Here is a 17706-nt window from a genome sequence, read left to right as displayed (position 1 = left end):
TCTTGGCTCACCCTCTGTTTTGGTCGAGCACGTCTTCCAGTAGCCTGAGGAAGGCTGCATGGGAGGTAATAGTTTTTGAGACCTGTGACTGAAAATGTCATTCTTCTCACCGTTGACTGAGAATTTGGTTGGCTGTAGAGTTCTAAATTGGAAATAATTTTCTTTTAGAATTTTGAAGGCATTTGTTTATTGCCTTTTGCTTGCAGTGTTGTTCTCGAGAAGTCTGCAGTCATTCTGATTGTTTTGATTCTATCTACATGACTTCTCCCTGCCCCCAGCATGTAGGATATTCCTTGGTCACCACAATGTTTTCTTTAAAAAATAGTTCTTCAGTAAAGTCTAACCCCTAAGCCTGCAACAGTGTCTGGCGTGGATTTGGGGGCTTAGTAAATATTTATTGAACAAAGGGATGTTACTGTCTTTGGGTTGGTTGGATCTTCCCCTCGTGGAGGCGAGGGCTGGGCTGCCTGTTCTGTAGGCCTGGTGGAGGTTGGGGGTGGGGGGTGTCCTCCAGCTTCTCTCTGGTGTTGCCGAGCTCAGTTCTCACATTCCCCTGCCAGGCTTCCTTGGACCTGGCAGTCTTTTTTCTGTTTAGAACCCCAAGCTGATACCGTACTGACTTGTCCACTCTAAACTGCTCTATTCCCGTCATTCCTAGCAGGAGTTAGGTGTAACGCTGAAGATTTCTCTTTGTTTCGCTGGTGTGTTAGGGAAGGTAAACAACCACTCTTTTCATAAAGGACAAGTTACGTTAAAAACCACATTGAAAGGAATAATGAATTGTAGTGTGTGGTGTGTATGAGCTGTTTTCTGTTTGGTGTGTTAACCTCTTTCAGATTGCTTCAGAGCGGAGGTGAAGGAGCAGAATGTGCAAGTTGGTGCTCTTGTGGTACTCGGAATGTCTCTGCGTTAGTTCCCGTTGCTGGGCATCCCTTCCAGTTACTGTCGACACCCAGATCCTCGCCCTGCCTGTGTTACGAAGATCGCAGGATACAGACAGATGTGAGGCAGCTGCCTTGTCCATCTCGGTTCAGGCTTGAGCGTGCGGTGACTTAGTCCCTTGGCGAAGGGCTCCTGTTTCGGTTTCCTTTGTTTCCCAGGGGCAGGACAGTCCTTCGAAAGGAGAACCTGTGTTTCTCCGCTTCTGCCTAATGGGGCACTTTGTCGGGGGTTTTTCAAGTGGCATTTTAAAAAGAAGTAAGAATTATTTTTAGGTTACAGAATGCTCCAGGCAGGATTTAATTGAGGGTCCGAATGTGAAGATGAGCTAGATTCTTATTAGTTCTCAATTTCTGACCACAGTGTGGTCAGATGAGTGAATGACTGCAATAAATCCTTGGATGCGAGACTCATGGGGGTGGGTGTGGGTGTGGGTGTGGGTGTGATTTTCTGAGGTACAGTCAGTTTACAGTGCTGTTATTTTCTTCTGTACAGCAGAGTGAGTCAGTTACATACACACACACACACACACACACACATACTCTCTTTTCCACTATGGTTTGTGTCAGGATATTGAATACAGTTCCCTGTGCTGTACAGTAGGACCTTGTTGTTTATCCATTCTGTATAATAATTTGCATCCCTATCCCCAAACTCCCATTCCACGCCTCCCGCAGCCTCCTGACAAGCACAAGTCTGTTCTGTACGTCTCTTGCGACTCCTGTATATTAAAAATGCCTATCAAAGCTGTTATACTGGGACTTCCCTAGTGGTCCAGTGGTTAAAATTATGCTTTGCACTGCAGGGGACCCAGGTTCGACCCCTGGCTGGGGAGCTAAGTGTTCCCTAACTCCTGCCGGGGACCCAGGTTCAACCCCTGGCTGGGGAACTAAGTGTTCCGTAACTCACGCCACGGGGCACCTAAGCCTGCAGGCCACAACTCGAGAGGCTGTGTGCCGCAAGGAAAGAGCTGCCACAGCTGAGACCCAATGCAGCCAAGCAAATAAGTATTTAAAAACCTGTTATACACTATTGGATAAAAATTACAAAGATTGCATCAGTGTTAAAATAATGGAAACAAAAACAGTTCTCAAGTCAAAACTTAGGCTTTAGGGTTATTTCTGTCTTCCTTATTTTACTTAGTAACTGTTGCCCTTTGCAGTTAGAATAGAGAATTTGTTGGGGACTTGAATCCTGAGATTTGGAACTTAGTAATAATAGCTTTGCCTGTTGAACTGTGGATTTAAGAGATTTGATATGAAGAAGGACTTCTTGTGTTTTAGAAAGCTTAATTCAGATGTTAGATTTCTCAGGTTCTGTCTTGGAGATCATGCAGTTAAGTATTTAGTTCTGTTGCTTTCCCAGAGGAACAATGGGACTTCAAAGAGTTCTCTTTTTGGAAATAAAAACACAGTAAACAGTTTAACAGTGAGAGACTTTATTTTTCTGGGCTCCAAAATCACTGCAGCCATGAAATCAAAAGACGCTTGCTCCTTGGAAGAAAAGTTATGTCCAACCTAGGCAGCATTTTAAAAAGCACAGACATTACTTTGCCAACAAAGGTCCATCTAGTCAAAACTATGGTTTTTCTAGTGGTTATGTATGGATGTGAGAGTTGGACTATAAAGATAGCTGAGCGCTGAAGAATTGATGCTTTTGAACTGTGGTGTTGGAAGAGACGCTTGAGAGTCCCTTGGACTGCAAGGAGATCCAGTCAGTCCATCCTAACGGAGATCAGTCCTGGGTGTTCATTGGAAGAACTGATGCTGAATCTGAAACTCCAATACTTTGGCCAATTAATGGTGAAGAACTGACTCCTTGAAAAAGACCCTGATGCTGGGAAAGATTGAAGTCAGGAGGAGAAGGGGACGACAGAGGATGAGATGGCTGGATGGCATCACCAACTTGATGGACATGAGTTTGAGCAAGTTTCTGGAGTTGGTGATGGACAGGGAAGGCTGACATGCTGCAGTCCATGGGGTCGCAGAGAGTTGGACATGACTGAGTGACTGAACTGAAACAATTTCACGTGGTTAATTGGGATAGCCTGAGGCCAGATATTGTGTGTGTCACTGAGGGAGGGGAGGGAAGGGGGGTGTTTCTGAGCCCTTAGCCACGTCCCGGGTCAGGTGTATATCCGCGCCACTCGACATGCGGCGAGATCAAGGCTCCAGGAGTTCACGAGGCAGGTGAGCAAAAGGCAGGGTGTCTGATTGGACTCGGATGTGCTGCCCCTGAAGCTGCTTCCTCGGGTTCCTGTGAGCAGTGCCAGGCCTGTGCTGGCTGAGTCCTCCTTCTTCGAAGTCTCCCCAGGGCACACTCCTCAGCAGGGCTGGGAGGGCTGACGGACCTGGGTGTCTGAGATCACCTGGACGCCAGTGTTTTTTACCTTTTGGAGTGATCTCTGCCTTAAACCTTTGAGCTCTTCGCTGTGGTGGTCTGTGAAATAGTGTTTCTTCAGAAAGGTGGTTTCCAGATCAGACTTTAGTGGCAGATTTTTATTTTTTGGCTGTGTCGTGTGTCTTGCGGGATCTTCGTTCCCTGACCAGGCAGTGAACCCAGGCAGTGAGAGCAAAGAACCCTAAGCACCTGACCGCCAGGGAACTCCCTCAGTCTCTTAGTTTATATAAACTTTTACCAGTCTTTTCTTCTAGTTCTCTGCTATTTTGTTCATGGAATGCTCTTTACCTTCACCTGTATGTGTATAGATCTTTGCCTAATTTTTATTCTAGTGTTTTGTAGGTTTTTTTTTTTAACCTTCTTTATTCAGTGTGGAATTTATTGTAGTGTATAGTGAGGGTAGGAATGCACCTTCTTCCCCCTAAATAGACAGTTGCCTCAGTGCTATCTTTTTATATACCCTACCTTTGGTTATCATGGCCTAGCTGGCAAATGAGAGAGATACTGAACAGATTAAATCTAGGTGCCGTTGTGTGCTCCCCCGCGATGGAGCAGCGGGCAGAGTTGTGTCCGTGTGATGGTGACCCTGATGGGAGGTTAAGGAAGCTGTTGGGATAAAGGCGTGTGCCTGAGGAGATGGACAGTTTGGAGAGTCTTGTTCTTGTAACACAGTATGTGAAACGTTATCTTGTGGATGAGGTGGTGAAGGTATTTTGTGTTTATTGTAGAGGGCGGAGGTTGCGTCAGTGGGTAGAAATCACAAGCGGAGGTGGTATCAGTGTAGTAGAAGTCACTTCCTAACTGAACTCTGGAGCAGTCTGCCCCGGAACTGTCCAGCAAAGCGCTAAGCTATAGGCCTGGGTCTGCAGGCCTGGAGGGGTCACTTGTCAGGGGTGTTCCTGACGCCGCAGTGCCTGGGAGGGTGGTGTTGAGTCCTGCGTGGCCGCTGTTCTCAGTGCCTGGCCTGCACCCCCTCCATCACCAGAGCCTGCAGGGGCGGTCTGCCACCCACAGCACCCAGGAGGGTTGGGCCTTGCCCTGTTGTAGGAACACCTCGTGGCAGAGCCAGGCCTTGGGCTGCCTCCTGCACCATGAGACTGTGGGCCCAGGAGCGGTTGGACTCTATGTTTAAGCATGTTAAACAAACCTGCCTTAAGTGACTTTTTTTGGAGGGTGTGTGTGCGCGCATGCATGCATCCATGTAACGTTTGTGCTGGCTGTTCGTGTGTGTGATTAAAACTGCTACAGGGGTGCATGAGCACACGCGCCCTGTGGCTGGCTTTGTTACACGTTCCTTAAGGAATTGAAGTTGGGTTGCTTTAAATGGATTTACCTAATTGAGGCATCCTTAATTAAAGTGGCCAGCGTTTTCATTTTGGTTTGCTTTTGTTCCTGCAGTAAAGTCTGCCTGGTGTGGTTTTCCTGCTTTTATGTAAACACTCTGTTCCCCTTTCTTTTTTTCATGATCAAGACTGTCCCCCTTCCCTTTTCAGCTGCCGCTTCAACCTGTAGAGGTGTGACTGGCCCATCCTTACAGACACGACAGAGCAGCTGCTGGCGAGGTGTTTGGCTTTCTGGGGAGAGGCAGGGCACCTGAGGCAGTCGCGGGGTGGAAAGTGAGTGCAGCGTGTCTGTGTGTCCCCCCCAGTGTCAGTGAGGGGCGGCTCCGCCCTCTCTTCCTCCCCAGCCCCCGCTCCTGCCTGTAGAGCGCAGGGGTCTTCGAGCCTCACTCCCAAATCCTGGAACGCCTGGTCTGTATTCCCTGCCTCCACACTGCTCCCTGGGAGTGCCCCGTGGTGAGGCCTCTGTGCTTTCACTGTTGTGGCCTGAGTTTAGTCCCTGAGATCCTGCCAAAAAGCCACTTCCCTGTACCCAGCATCTGTCAGGCCATCCATTCACCAGGTGGTCTGTGGGTACAGGAGCTGTCCTGGGTAGTGTGCATCCGGCAGGCCATAGGGTAGATTCCTCCTGCCTTATAGATAGAGCTCACATCCACGGGGATGTAAGACAATGAGAGGACAAAGATTGCGGTGTCGCACGTGCCCTGTGGTAGATCACTCTGACGTGGTGGACTCCGACGTCCATCCCTGTCACTCTCCTGAACAGGCTTTCCTGATAGTCACTGTTTGTGGCCTTAAATGAATCACAGGATTTAAAGGCAGGCACCGAAACTGAGAGATGACAGTCGAAAGAGCCGTTGCTTCGTCTTGGCTGTCGTCACCGCTTCGCTGGTGGGGTTCGGTGTTGTGCCCTTCTCCACGCTCCTTTTCCCTCTGAGTGTAGCCTTGCATTGTTTGATTGTGCCTTCTTGGCCGTGCTGGGTCTTGGCTGCTGCTGGTGGGTTTTCTCTGGTCGCAGTGTGTGAGCTGCTCCTGCAGTGGCTCCCGGCGCTAGAGCGAGAGCTTGGTCATGGCTCACAGGCTCAGCGGCCTGCGGATGCCGTGTCCCCCGAGTTGGCAGGCAGATGCTTATCCACTGGACCACCAGGGGTGTGCCTCCGGAGTCTTCTCGGCGCTGGTCACGCCGCGTCTCCTGTGTCACCAGGCTTCAGCCAGACACAGTCCTCTCGCCACTCTGATTGCTCTGCGCTCCTTTGCTGGTTTCTCTTCTTCTAGCTGTGACTCCTCCTCAAGGTTTTATCTGGTAAATATGTGATGGAATTTACTGACCCTTCTACATTTCATTAAGGAGAAAAAAGCTGGTAAACATTCAGGAAATTTTGTTCACTGAGACCATGTGTCTTGGAAATGCCATTTGGATGTTCTGCTGCTTCTAATGTTTGTCATTACTGTAAAAAAATTACTGTCATTTCTGTAAAAAAAATTCAGACATAAGCCAGAAAACTAATTAATTTGGTCTGCAAAGGAAATAACAGGAACAGTGTAGATATAGTATTTCAAGGGAGTAAATCATAATATACTTACTTATTCTTCACCTGTGAAAATGTTGGTTTAGAAGTCTTCACGTGTGCTTTCCTAAAGGTGCACCGTGGATTCAGCCTGTGGCGCACTGTCTGACTCTTCTCTTTCCGTTCTAGGATGTACGACAGCATGTCCACAATGGTGCACCTGAAGGAAGACAAGCTGGAGAAGCTCACGCAGGATGAGATCATGTCCAAGACAAAGCAAGTGATCCAGGGGCTGGAGGCGCTGAAGAACGAGCACAACTCCATCCTGCAGAGTTTACTGGAGACACTGAAGTGTCTGAAGAAAGATGACGAAAGTAACCTGGTGGAGGAGAAATCAAACATGATCCGCAAGTCACTGGAGATGTTGGAGCTTGGCCTGAGTGAGGCTCAGGTATGGTCTCATGACATGACCGTGAACTTGCCGGTCTGGGAAAATGGAGACTTTGTTTGAAATATGAGGTTTAAACTAGAGGGCAGATACATAGAGAATAATCGCAATCAGCTTATATGCGGGTTAAGTATGCTATGCAAATGATGATTGATTTGGGCATGCCCCAGTCTTAAAAAGTAGAGTGAAACAGAGGTAACCCTTGGTGTCAGTTAGGGTTCGATTCGGCTGCACAAAAAGCAGCAGCAGCGGCTCAAATGTCAGAGTCGGATGTAGACTGCACAGCCGAGCTGGGTCTTCGCAGATGGCCCGCTTCCCTTCTCAGGAGAGGGCGGAGCCACCCCTCACTGACACTGGGGGGGGCACACAGACACGCTGCACTCACTTTGCAGCCCGCAGGTGCCCTGCCTGTTCCCAGAAAGCCATGCACCTCGCCAGCAGCTGCTCTGTTGTGTCTGTACAGACCAAACCCCGTCCTCGCCCAGGTTCTCGGGCTGCATGGCTGTTCGGTCCCTGCCCCTGCTGCCCTGCTCCTCAGCCCGCCTGTCTCGTGGACAACACAGGGTCCAGCTGCAGCCACGTGACCCTGTCCTGGGACTGTGAAGGGCGCAGGAACGTCGTGCCTTCCTCTGGTTCCTGAACTGTGCCCGGCACTCTGCTTACATTTCTTGGTTCCACAGGCACACGTAGTGGTAAGGGACACTGGAGCATGGTGCCTTTCCTCTTAAAGTTCCGGGTTCTTAATCCTAAGCAAGAAGGATGAAAGAATGTTGGCCAGCAGCTCACTGTCTGAGTGTGAAGCTCCTTTGTCAGGCTGGCAGATATTGGAGTTAAAAGGAGGAGGAGGAAAGAGCCCCCTGTCCTAGACTCTGAGGTTTTAGACCTGGGAGGGTAATTAGAAGGCAGGGCAGGAGCATGGACTGCAGAGAGGACAGACTGATGGAAGCCAGCTGTCCCCCGCAGTGCTCGTCCTCCCAGGACCTTGTCTCTGCCCCAGGCAGACCCTTCCCTGAGGCCCGCAGGTGTACCCCCGGCAGAGCCCAGCGGGCACCTCCGCCTGTGGGTGTGTCAGGGCGTCCTGGTGTCACTGTTGGCCACAGAGCCTCCCTCCCTCCCCTGTAGCGGCAAGGTTGACTTGCCCCGTCCACAGCCCACTCCGCACATGTATCTGCGCGCGCATGGCGTTTGCTCGTGGCAGAGTCTCTGAGGAATCCTCTTGGCACCACCTAGATGAAAATGAAGGTACACAGCTTCACCCGAGCAGCAGCTGCCTGTCCACTACCAGTCCATTAGAGGCGCTTTCAGAGAGAAGAAATTGTAATTTTTTTATAGCTGTTCTGAGCATGTCAGTATTCTTTTTTGTTTCAAGAGAGCAGGAAGAGGCTTTTACTTTAGCTGTTAACTCAGTTGGATCCGGCTGCTAGAACAGAATGCCATCAGGTCAGGGCTTGAGCAGTGGATGTTTGTTTTCCACCATTCTGGAGGCTGCAAGTTCGAGATCAGGGTATCAGCATGGTTGGCTTCTGGTGGGAGCCCTCTTGCTGATTTGCTGATGGATGCCTCCTTACTGTATCTTCAACAGGCTGGGGAGTGGGGTGGGCAGAGAGAGAGAGATGAGTGTGTAATATTCTGGATCATGCCCTGCATGTGGCTGGTGACTGAAGGGTGGGAATATAAAGGACACACTGTGCTTGTACGTACTCTGGAGCACACGTCTGCGAGGGTCAGCTGGAGCTGCAGCCCCGGGGCGCTTGTGGAGGTGGGAGGTGGCATTTGATAGGCTGAGCGCTGCAGTGCCATCAGCGTCTCTGTTGGTCCAGGTCATGATGGCGCTGTCAAACCACCTGAACGCCGTGGAGTCGGAGAAGCAGAAGCTGCGTGCGCAGGTCCGGCGTCTGTGCCAGGAGAACCAGTGGCTGCGGGATGAGCTGGCCAACACTCAGCAGAAGCTTCAGAAGAGCGAGCAGTCTGTGGCTCAGCTGGAAGAGGAGAAGAAGCATCTGGAGTTCATGAATCAGCTGAAGAAGTATGACGACGACGTCTCCCCTTCGGTGAGCGGCTCCAAGGAAATGCAGGGGTGGCAGCCACACTGCCCGCCAGTGTGCGGTGTCCATGCGCTTAACACCACTAGGGAGTAAGGGTCCTGGGGCCGAGTCCCTGGGCGAGTTGCACATATTCTCTTCAGAGTACTTTTCTCATACGTGTTTTTTTGAACAAAGGTAAGAAAATGTAAAAGTGCTTGGTAAATACAAAATAAATGCAGAGAGGAGCCATGGCCTTCGGTGAGGGCTGTTCCAGCTGGAGATTTGCTGGGCGCCCCTGGCGCTTGCCGGCGGCTCCCCGCCCAGCCTGCCGCTGGATGCGCCGTCAGCAGTGCCCATCCGTCCCCTGTCGTCGGGCTTGGGATGCTGCTGTGGTTTGTGATGGATCTCGGCTTTGTCTCTGAGACCCTCACCCCCGGGACACCGCTCGGCCCCTCTGCTCCCTTGCCCGTGCGTCTGTCTCGGCCTCTCCTGGGGTCCCTGGCATGTGGGGCTCCCCAGGGTCTGGGTCTTCCGGTGCCTTGGCCTCTCCTGGGGCCCCTGGTGTGTGGGGCTCCCCAGGGTCTGGGTCTCCCAGTGCCTCGGCCTCTCCTGGGGCCCCTGGCGTGTGGGGCTCCCCAGGGTCTTGGTCTCCATCCCAGTATTTGTCGCTGCTGTTTCCGATTCAGTCAGCTTTTTTAGAAGAGTGACCTTCTCTATCTTGGCGTGGGTGTGCATCCACAGAAGGGTCGGGACGGCCCTGTGAAGAGACTCCCCACGCACCTTTCACTGGCCCTGGGCCGGGGGGGCCCCTGGAGGAGGGGGCAGCACTCCAGTGCTTGTGCCTGGAGGATCCCATGGCGGAGGAGCCTGGCGGGCCACAGTCCACGGTCACAGAGTCGGGCAGACTGAGCCACTTTGCTCTGTTTTCCTTGCGCTGCGTCTTGTGTCTCCACAACACGTGTCTGAGCTGTGTCTGTCTCCAGAGAACGGCGGGCTGCCCAACTCAGGCCGCAGACACTTGTTTCTCTGCCTCTGGACGCTGGCAGTCTGAGGCTGAGCAGGGTGGCTGCTTTGGTGGAGTCTCGGGGAGGCCCTCCTCCTGGTGTGTGGTCACTCGGCTCCTCGTGCCTGTGTGTGGAGAGACCCAGCGTCCTCTCCTGGTGCTGTCACGGCCCTGACGCGCCATGGGGGCCCCTCCCTCAGGGCTGCAGCTGCCCGCAGGCAGCACCCCGCTGAGCCGCAGGGCCTCAGCACAGACTCTGAGTCCATAGCAGTGCGTGTGTGAACAGTGAGAGGGCGCTGTTGCCGCAGTGCTGGGAACAGAACTACAGCCTTCATTTGGATCCCCAGTCCTTCATTAGTGTCCCTTTTCCTCTCCAGGATCCAGTTCAGGATTTCACACTGTTTGGAGCTAAGATTTGTTTAATGTCTGTGTAGTTCTAGGCGTGATCAGTGCATAACCTGTACGCCGTTGAGTTCTGCGTTTGTGTCTCCAGTCTGAGCCCGCATCCCGTCTATTAGAATAGTTTGTGTGTGGCACCAGCAGACCTGCACTTACTCGGTGTCTTGGCTTGGGCCGCCGTGCAAAATACCATGGACTAGGTGGCTTTAACCACAGACCATGAGTTTTGTCATAGGTCTGGAAGTGGGGAGTCAGAGATGAGGGTGCCAGCCGGGCTGATTTCTGGGGAGGACTCTTCCCTGCTTCGAGACAGCTGCCCTCTCACTGTGTCCTCACACTGTGGGATGGGGGCTCGGGGCGGGGGAGCTTGCTCTGGTGTCTCAGGGCCCAGCACCAGGGCCTCAGCCTCGTGATGTTTCTAACCGGTTCCCTCCCAGGACCCCATCTCCACGTGCCATCACATGGGTTGCGGCTTCACCATGATTTGGGGCACGGTTAGTCCAAAGCGCCCTGTTTCATTAGACTTGCTGTACTTGCTGTGCAAATAAGTGTACTTGCTGTGCAAATAAGAGTAGAGTAGTTGGTTGACCTGGAAAATGAGGTAACACTGAGCAGTGGAAAGCTGCTCTCTCAGGTTCAGAGACATTTAAACCTCTCTAATTTGGAAACATGTCTGGCTTGGAGAAGAGACGCCGTGAACCCTCCCCCCACCTCCCCTGTGAGGGTGCTCCCGTGATGGTTCCTACCCTGCTCCTGTTCCTCCTCATGCTGCTGCTCTGTCTCCCTGGCCTGAGGGGTCCCCTGTGGGGGCCAGGGCCATACTCAGGAGGCGGAACAGGGCGCCGTGCCTCCTCTCCTCTGCAGCCGAGTCCGCTTTGGCTCCTGACCTCTGCAGAGTCCATGGTGGAATTCCCCACTCACCCCGATTCCCACTCAGGACCACTCACTGCACCCAGCAGTCACGGCCCTTCAGGCACCTTTCATCTGGTACAGGTCCTTTCACAGGGAGAGGGAAGTCTCTCACGGCATTGGTATTCTTGAAGAATATCGGCCAGCTCCGTCACGAGTTGTTCCTCGTGTTTCCTCGTGAGTGTGTTTGTATTCTCTGTCCTAGACGGCAAAGTTGGGTGTCCCCTCCAGAGAGCCTGTTGTCTGTCTGTGCCAGGGTGATGCCGAGTTCTTACCTGGTTGAACTGCTGTCTGTTCACCCTGTCGTCTGATCTCTGCCTTTGCCTGAGGGCTCGTCTCTGGGGGACACAGGCACAGGCTGCCGCGTTGCTCTTAGGGGTCCTGCGTGGTGCTGGGTGGGGAGGGGGCGTCCAGACCGCCAGTTCGGCAGCCTTCAGAGATTCACCATTTTAATCACTTGCTTCCAAATGAGATAAGAAAGCGCTCCCTGCTCTTTGCACTTCCTGGGGCCCGGGTGTCAACTCAGGCACAGAGGTGCCTTCGTGGTCTGTTTGTGGCTCCAGCCTGCACAGGTACTTTGAGTTCAGGGCAGCAGGCTTCCCACTGCTCTTTCCTAAACCGATGGATAAAGCAAATTGTGGCTAATCCTAGATTTGATCTGGAAAGAGAACTATCTTTTCTGTTTTTAATTGAAATTGATGTCAAAGATATCCAGTGCAGCTTTTATAATATTCATGAACCTAATACTGTCCTGGGTTGGTTTCATAGGAGGACAAAGATGCTGATTCCACCAAGGAACCTTTGGATGACCTCTTCCCAAATGATGACGATGACCCCGGTCAAGGAAGTGAGTTGGGAGTGGTGGGTGAGTGGCGGCCGGTGGATGGGAGGTGGCCTTTCCTCTTGGGGGTAGTTGCTGTTGTTAGTGGGTGCTGGCATGCTTGCAGCCCGCCTCTCAAGAGCGCAAACATACACACAGACTGCCTCGCAGGTCGCCTTCTCTGAGATAGTCGCATGTTCAGCCGGCCCCTAGTAAAGGGACGTGTGCCGCCAGTGCTCCTGGGTTCTGGGGTCTCAGTGTGCAGAGGAGGGGGTTCTCCTGGGGCTGCGGCAGCCTCGCTGCACGGGGCGGGGGGTGTGCAGCACCCCCGCCCGACAGGCTGCGAGGGCAGCTCTGGTTGTGGCGTCCCGCGTGGCCTCTGCGTCTGACCCGGCCTCTCTCCACAGTCCAGCAGCAGCACAGCAGCGCAGCGGCGGCCGCGCAGCAAGGCGGCTATGAGATCCCTGCGCGCCTGCGCACACTGCACAACCTGGTGATCCAGTATGCCTCCCAGGGCCGCTACGAGGTGGCCGTGCCGCTCTGCAAGCAGGCTCTGGAGGACCTGGAGAAGACCTCGGGCCACGACCACCCTGACGTGGCCACCATGCTGAACATCCTGGCCTTGGTGTACAGGCTAGTATTCTCGTTTTGTCCTCTTCACTTCACCTAGGCAACGTTGTTAACGAACTTGCCCTAAGAATGTGTGTTTATAAACCGCTCTGAGCTACTTCTGCAGCCTTATCATCCATTTGTCTTCAGAACAGCCAGGGGTTCAGTTCAGAACATGGAGCCATTCTGGCAGCCCTGTAGAGTGGACTCTGCCTGGGACGCCCAGGCCAGCCTTCTTCCCTTGGGCCACACTAGACTGTTGGTTATTTTTCCCCGTAGTACTTGGTGTCCCAGGTTCCCTTTTGCCCAGAATAGCCCCCCACTCCTCCTGCCTGTCCCCCTGCCCCCAACCCCCGTTAGCCCTCCTTCCTGGCCCCAGGGCTCCGCGTGCCCGTCCCCTGTTGGCCCTGTAACCCTTGGCCCCACCTCTCTCATAGCTTCTGCTCTGTGCTCGGCATCCTCGTTTGAATTTCGTCATCTCTTCTCCTGTAATCCTGATTCCTTGACGTTAAGGACCAGGTTGTCTCGTCTCTGCCTTGAGTTACACCCTTGAGCATGTTTCCTAACTCCGAATCCCTTGGTGAACTTACTGAATGGAGCTCAGTAGTTTGCCTGTGGCCCTGGGCAGCGGTCCACCAGAGCCTGTTGCTGAGCTGAGCTGAAATGGAGCAGGTCGGGTGAGTGGGGACCTGAGGAGGGGCAGTTTACTCCCAGGACAGCACTGGTTTGCGGTGGCTGCTCCAGCGTGGTGGATTTCAGGGAGCTGCATCTTGTTTCTTCGTTAGTTTCGTTGTTTACAGTTCAGCAGACATTTTTGAGACCCAAGTGTATGTGAAACTTTGGGCTGGTTCCTGTGAGGCTGTACAGATGAATGCATAATAGTTGTTCTCAAGGAGAAAGCAGGACACTGAACTGGAAGTCAGGAGAATTCAGTTTGTATCTCTGCTAAGTGGCCGCTAGACTGAAGTTGTTGTCCTGAGCCCTTAGCTTTTCTGAGCCTCAGAAGGGTTGCAGGGGTTGTGAAGTGTGATGTTACCTGGCAGTGTGAAGTAGGTAGCATTACCTAAATGTTTCTAAAGGAACTTAGAACCTTGTTTAGAGAATGTTCATATGTAATTATAGAAGCAAGGAGACTGTCATTAATAAAATAACGCAGACATCGGGATTCCACGGAAGTCCAGTGTTTAGACTCAGTGCTTTCACTGCCAGGGCCCAAGTTCAGTCCTTGGTTGGGGACTAAGGTCTTACAAGCCTTGCAGCATGGCCAGTAAATACTAAAATAAAATAACACAGAAGTGTTGATGGAATGGAGAGGTGCCTTCTAGTTGAGAGGATTAGGGGAGGCCGAGTGGAGGGTGCGAGTGCTTTTTGGGGCTTTGCAGGCTGTCCTGGGGGCTTATTCCTGCTTCCCACGGGACTGCAGCGGGAGTGCGGTGGGAGTGGGTGAAGGGGCTGCAGGGAGTGTGCTTGATGTGCCTATGCCAGCGGCTGCATCTCAGAAGAGAACTGTGGGAGAGTGGGGGGCGGGGCGGGGGCTGGGCCACAGGGTCTGCTGGGGGTGGAGCTGGGCGCCTGAGCCGGGGTGCAGACAGGAGCCGCAGGGTCTGTGAAGAGGAAGAGACAGGCGTGAACAGTCGAGGGGGAGAGAGTTTCTGGCTGACCCTGGATGTTTTCACTGTGAGTGAGTTAGGTGAGAGATGCAGGTGGGACGTGCCTGGGGTTCTTTGTGCGCAGAATGCATGGTCACATAGACGTGCTAGGAGTTTGATGGCCTCTCCTCTTTTTCCTTGGTACTGCAGCGCGAGAGTTTACTCATGTCAGCAAAACGTATGAAAACAGCAGCTGTGTCTGTATTCATGTGTTCAATACTGAGTCCTAGAGCTGGACTGTAACTCAGTATTTCAACTTTCTTCTATTAAGGGACATTTAATTTTAAGCTTTTGGGGGAGGGATATTAATATTATACTGATGAACATCTTTTGCTCAAGTTTTGTGCAAAAGATTTTGAATTTTTTTCAGTGTCAGTTCCTGAGCGGTAAGAGTCTACACCTTACACGCTTCTTGATACAGATTGCCCAGCTGCTCAGGAAGGTGGTGCCAGCTCACACTGCCCAACCGTCACCAGCCTGGGACGGGGCTGGTCATCTCCTGCTCTTTATTATGGAGACATACAGCTTTGTGTGTTAATCTGTGTCCTGTGATTCTACGTTTTTAGTTATTTGGGCCTTTTGTGAAAGTTCTGTGATCTTGCCCACTTCTGTATTGGGATTTATTTTAATACTGGCAAGGTGTGCATTGGTTTTCATTTGAGTTTGAATTTTTGGATGGGCTTGTGGAATGCGTGCTGAGCCCCACCCCACCCCCAGAGTTTCTGATTCAGTGGGTGTGGGGAAGGGCCAGGTTTCTAACTGGTTCCAGCTGTGGTTTGGAGCTCTTGCTCCTGGCATGACCACCGTCTTTGCTGATCGATAGTCCCTGACACCTTATGACAGGTCATAGTTTTAAGCAGTGCTCGGTAAACCTGCTTCACCCCATTTCACTCTCTCATCACTAGGAGACGGCTGAGGCTGTATTTAACTGGGTCTGCTAGGTTTTGAAACACTGTTTCATACCTGCTGACTTTCACAGAGTTTGAGTCAGTATAAGATGTTAGTAATATAACATAATATAAGCTGATAACATAAGTTTAATAGAAAGCCTTCCCTCCCCGGCCGGCGGAGTCGGCGCACGCTGAGGATGCAGAGGCCTCGGCCCTCTCTGCAGGGCGGCGCGGGAGCCTTGCTGGCGGATGTCCTCTGGCGCTAAGCATCGCGTGCAGTCTCACGCAGTGCACTTGCTCGCAGCCCTGTCGGTCGGTAGCACGTAAACCCAGGGGGCGGGGCTAGGCCCGTGCGGCTTCTGTCTCCCTGCCGTCAGCAGGCCCCTCCACCCCGCCCATGGAGCGGGCACAGCTGTGTATGTGTGTGCTTGTGAATCGCCCTGAGCTTCGGCTCTGGTAAATCGTTTGCTTTTTAAAGCGGCTCTGTGAGTTACAGCCTTCCTTTGCAGTAGGCTGGTTGAGGAGGCCATGTGACAGGCCAGGCTGTGCGGCCAGCAGCTGGACCCCTTCTGTCTGCCTGCACTGTCTGTATGGCCACACTTACCTGTGCAGGGCAGTGGGCACGTGCAGACCCCTCGGCACATGGGGCGATATTGTCCCAAAGGTCTAGCTTAGCAGGCCCGATTCCCAGCTCTCCTTGCCAACGTGTTTGTTGAGGGAGTCTTTTCTCTCCTACATTAGGAGTGTTTTTAGTAGTTTTAATAGCTAACTTTTAATGTTTTTTAATAGTTGAAGCTTAACTTTTATTTCCTTAGTTCCAAAATTGCATTTTAAAAAGATGTAGTGAACTGTGTCTAAACATATAATTGTGTGTTTTTTAATTTAGAGACCAGAATAAATATAAAGATGCAGCTAACCTACTGAACGATGCCTTGGCCATCCGTGAGAAAACTCTGGGCAAAGATCATCCTGCGGTTTGTATACTGGTTCTTCCATCCTTTTCAAATTTTACTGTCCCTAATACGTGTTTTTTTACCCAACTCATTTCACTGTTAAACTCAACAGGGAAGATTTAAGAGCTGCCCTTTCACTGGACGGCACAGGTACGACTTCCTCACCCAGAGCCAGCGATGAGCTCCAGTGTGGGTGCCAGTGTGGGTTAGCAGGTTTCAGTGTGCACTTACGTTGTTGATCGCCCACCTCAAATGGCTCACGTACGGTGTTTTTGATCCTGAATCAGATTGCATGTACTTCTGTAAATTTTTTCCTAAAGATTTTGTTTTGTCTTTTTATTAAAATTTGGTCACATTTGCATATAGATGATCTATTTTGGTTGGTTTTGTGGCTTCCAAGTGAAATTTAAAAAAATCAAGATCATGTTGATGTTGATTTGTGTAATGGTCTGTGGTGTTACTTTATGGCCCACTGTGGACAGTGATGTTGCTCTCTCACCTCTAAGTGGAGTCACGGTCCTTCGTTGGCTGGAGAGCACTTCCGTCGCGCACTGGGGATCATGTGCGTGTGACGTCTTACGTCCCCTCCGCTGTGGCGTTTACAGTTCTTCCTGGTCCCTGTGTTGGTAGGTGGCAGCGACTCTGAACAACCTCGCAGTGCTTTACGGAAAAAGAGGGAAGTACAAAGAAGCCGAGCCGCTGTGTAAGAGAGCTCTGGAGATCAGAGAGAAGGTGCGTCCAGGGTGGTCCTTGTTCCCGAAGTGCTGCGCTTTATGCTCTTAAATAACGCGCTCTGAGTTTTGAGATAGGACCCTGGCGATCCATCCTCACTGGCCAAGTACCAAAAATAAGCCCTTCAGTCCAGTGTGCAGTCTGAGACGCAGCCGACGGGCCCTGCCTGGGAGTCTCAGGGGAGTCGGGGTGCAGTGTGTGGAGCCTTGAGTTCTAGGTCCTCCCAGCCTGAGGCCTAGAGTGGCCTAGAAGTGACTCATCTGAAGAAGGAGTTTCTGAGGCCTGTGAGTGCCAGGCGTGGAGCATTTCATTTACAGTGGGGCATATGCCTGTCAAGAAGAAAAACGTGAAAATTCAACGGTCACCAAATATGATTATAGAACTTAATGCAATAGCTTTTCTTTTGAGAACTAAAAAATAATTCAGAACTACAGATTAAGTCAGTGACTTCATGGATGTTTAGTGTCAGCTAGTACAGTTTATAGTAATTGGGTATTTTAAAAATGGATCTTGTTAATTTCCACAGTACTCCATATAACTGTGTATTCAAATGCTGCAGTCACTGGGCAGGTCCACGCCATGATATTTTAATTTGTGTGTGTCATTATCATCAAATGTTTTCATATTATCAGATGTTATTTATCATTGATACTGAGAGATTAATCATTTAATTTGGAGTCAAAATGGCAAGCATTTGGGAAAGGGAAAATGAAAAGAAGCTCATTATCAAATTATACAGGTAAAGTTTTGTCCATGCTATCATTTGCATGATATTTATTAAGAAATAAAGTGACTTTTATTTTTTATTTATCCACTCAGGTTTTGAGTGGGCTGGGGTTTAAATCAGGGATGTGTCACGTTGTGGATTATGAACTCTAGATGATGGTCCGTTAGGTTCTTTCGTGTTAATTTGCTCTTGTTCACTCATCTGGCAAACATTTATTGACTTGGGGACCCTCACTCAGTTAGAATTGATGATTTCGAATTAGCCACAGCCTCTTCCCTGGGAGCAAGGACCACCAGGCAGACGCTGGCTTCTGATCGAGAGCTCAGGGAGAGCGCAGAGCAGCAGCTTCTTCAGGT

General features: G+C 51.3%; 1 protein-coding gene across 17 annotated transcripts in view; it reads left to right on the top strand.

The window, feature by feature from the left end:
• Positions 1–17706, top strand: part of KLC1 (kinesin light chain 1) — a 62916-nt gene that overhangs the window by 13529 nt on the left and 31681 nt on the right. For all 17 annotated transcript variants that reach the window (XR_008684882.2, XR_008684881.2, XR_008684880.2 and 14 more), the window contains exons 2-7: positions 6377–6638; positions 8456–8686; positions 11739–11817; positions 12198–12423; positions 15825–15912; positions 16522–16623. Coding sequence is in view for 12 of the 17 variants with exons in the window: in XM_055418628.2 (XP_055274603.2) it covers positions 6378–6638; positions 8456–8686; positions 11739–11817; positions 12198–12423; positions 15825–15912; positions 16522–16623 (987 nt within the window). In the remaining 5 variants the exon portion in view is untranslated. The remainder of the gene's footprint in view (positions 1–6376; positions 6639–8455; positions 8687–11738; positions 11818–12197; positions 12424–15824; positions 15913–16521; positions 16624–17706) is intronic.

Source organism: Moschus berezovskii, chromosome 21 (assembly GCF_049115385.1).
Source record: "Moschus berezovskii isolate FMDL1 chromosome 21, NW_MosBer_1.0, whole genome shotgun sequence".
Taxonomy (NCBI): Eukaryota; Metazoa; Chordata; class Mammalia; order Artiodactyla; family Moschidae; genus Moschus; species Moschus berezovskii.
The sequence above is the reverse complement of the archived record's forward strand: the minus strand, read 5'-3'. Positions and strand labels throughout refer to the sequence as shown.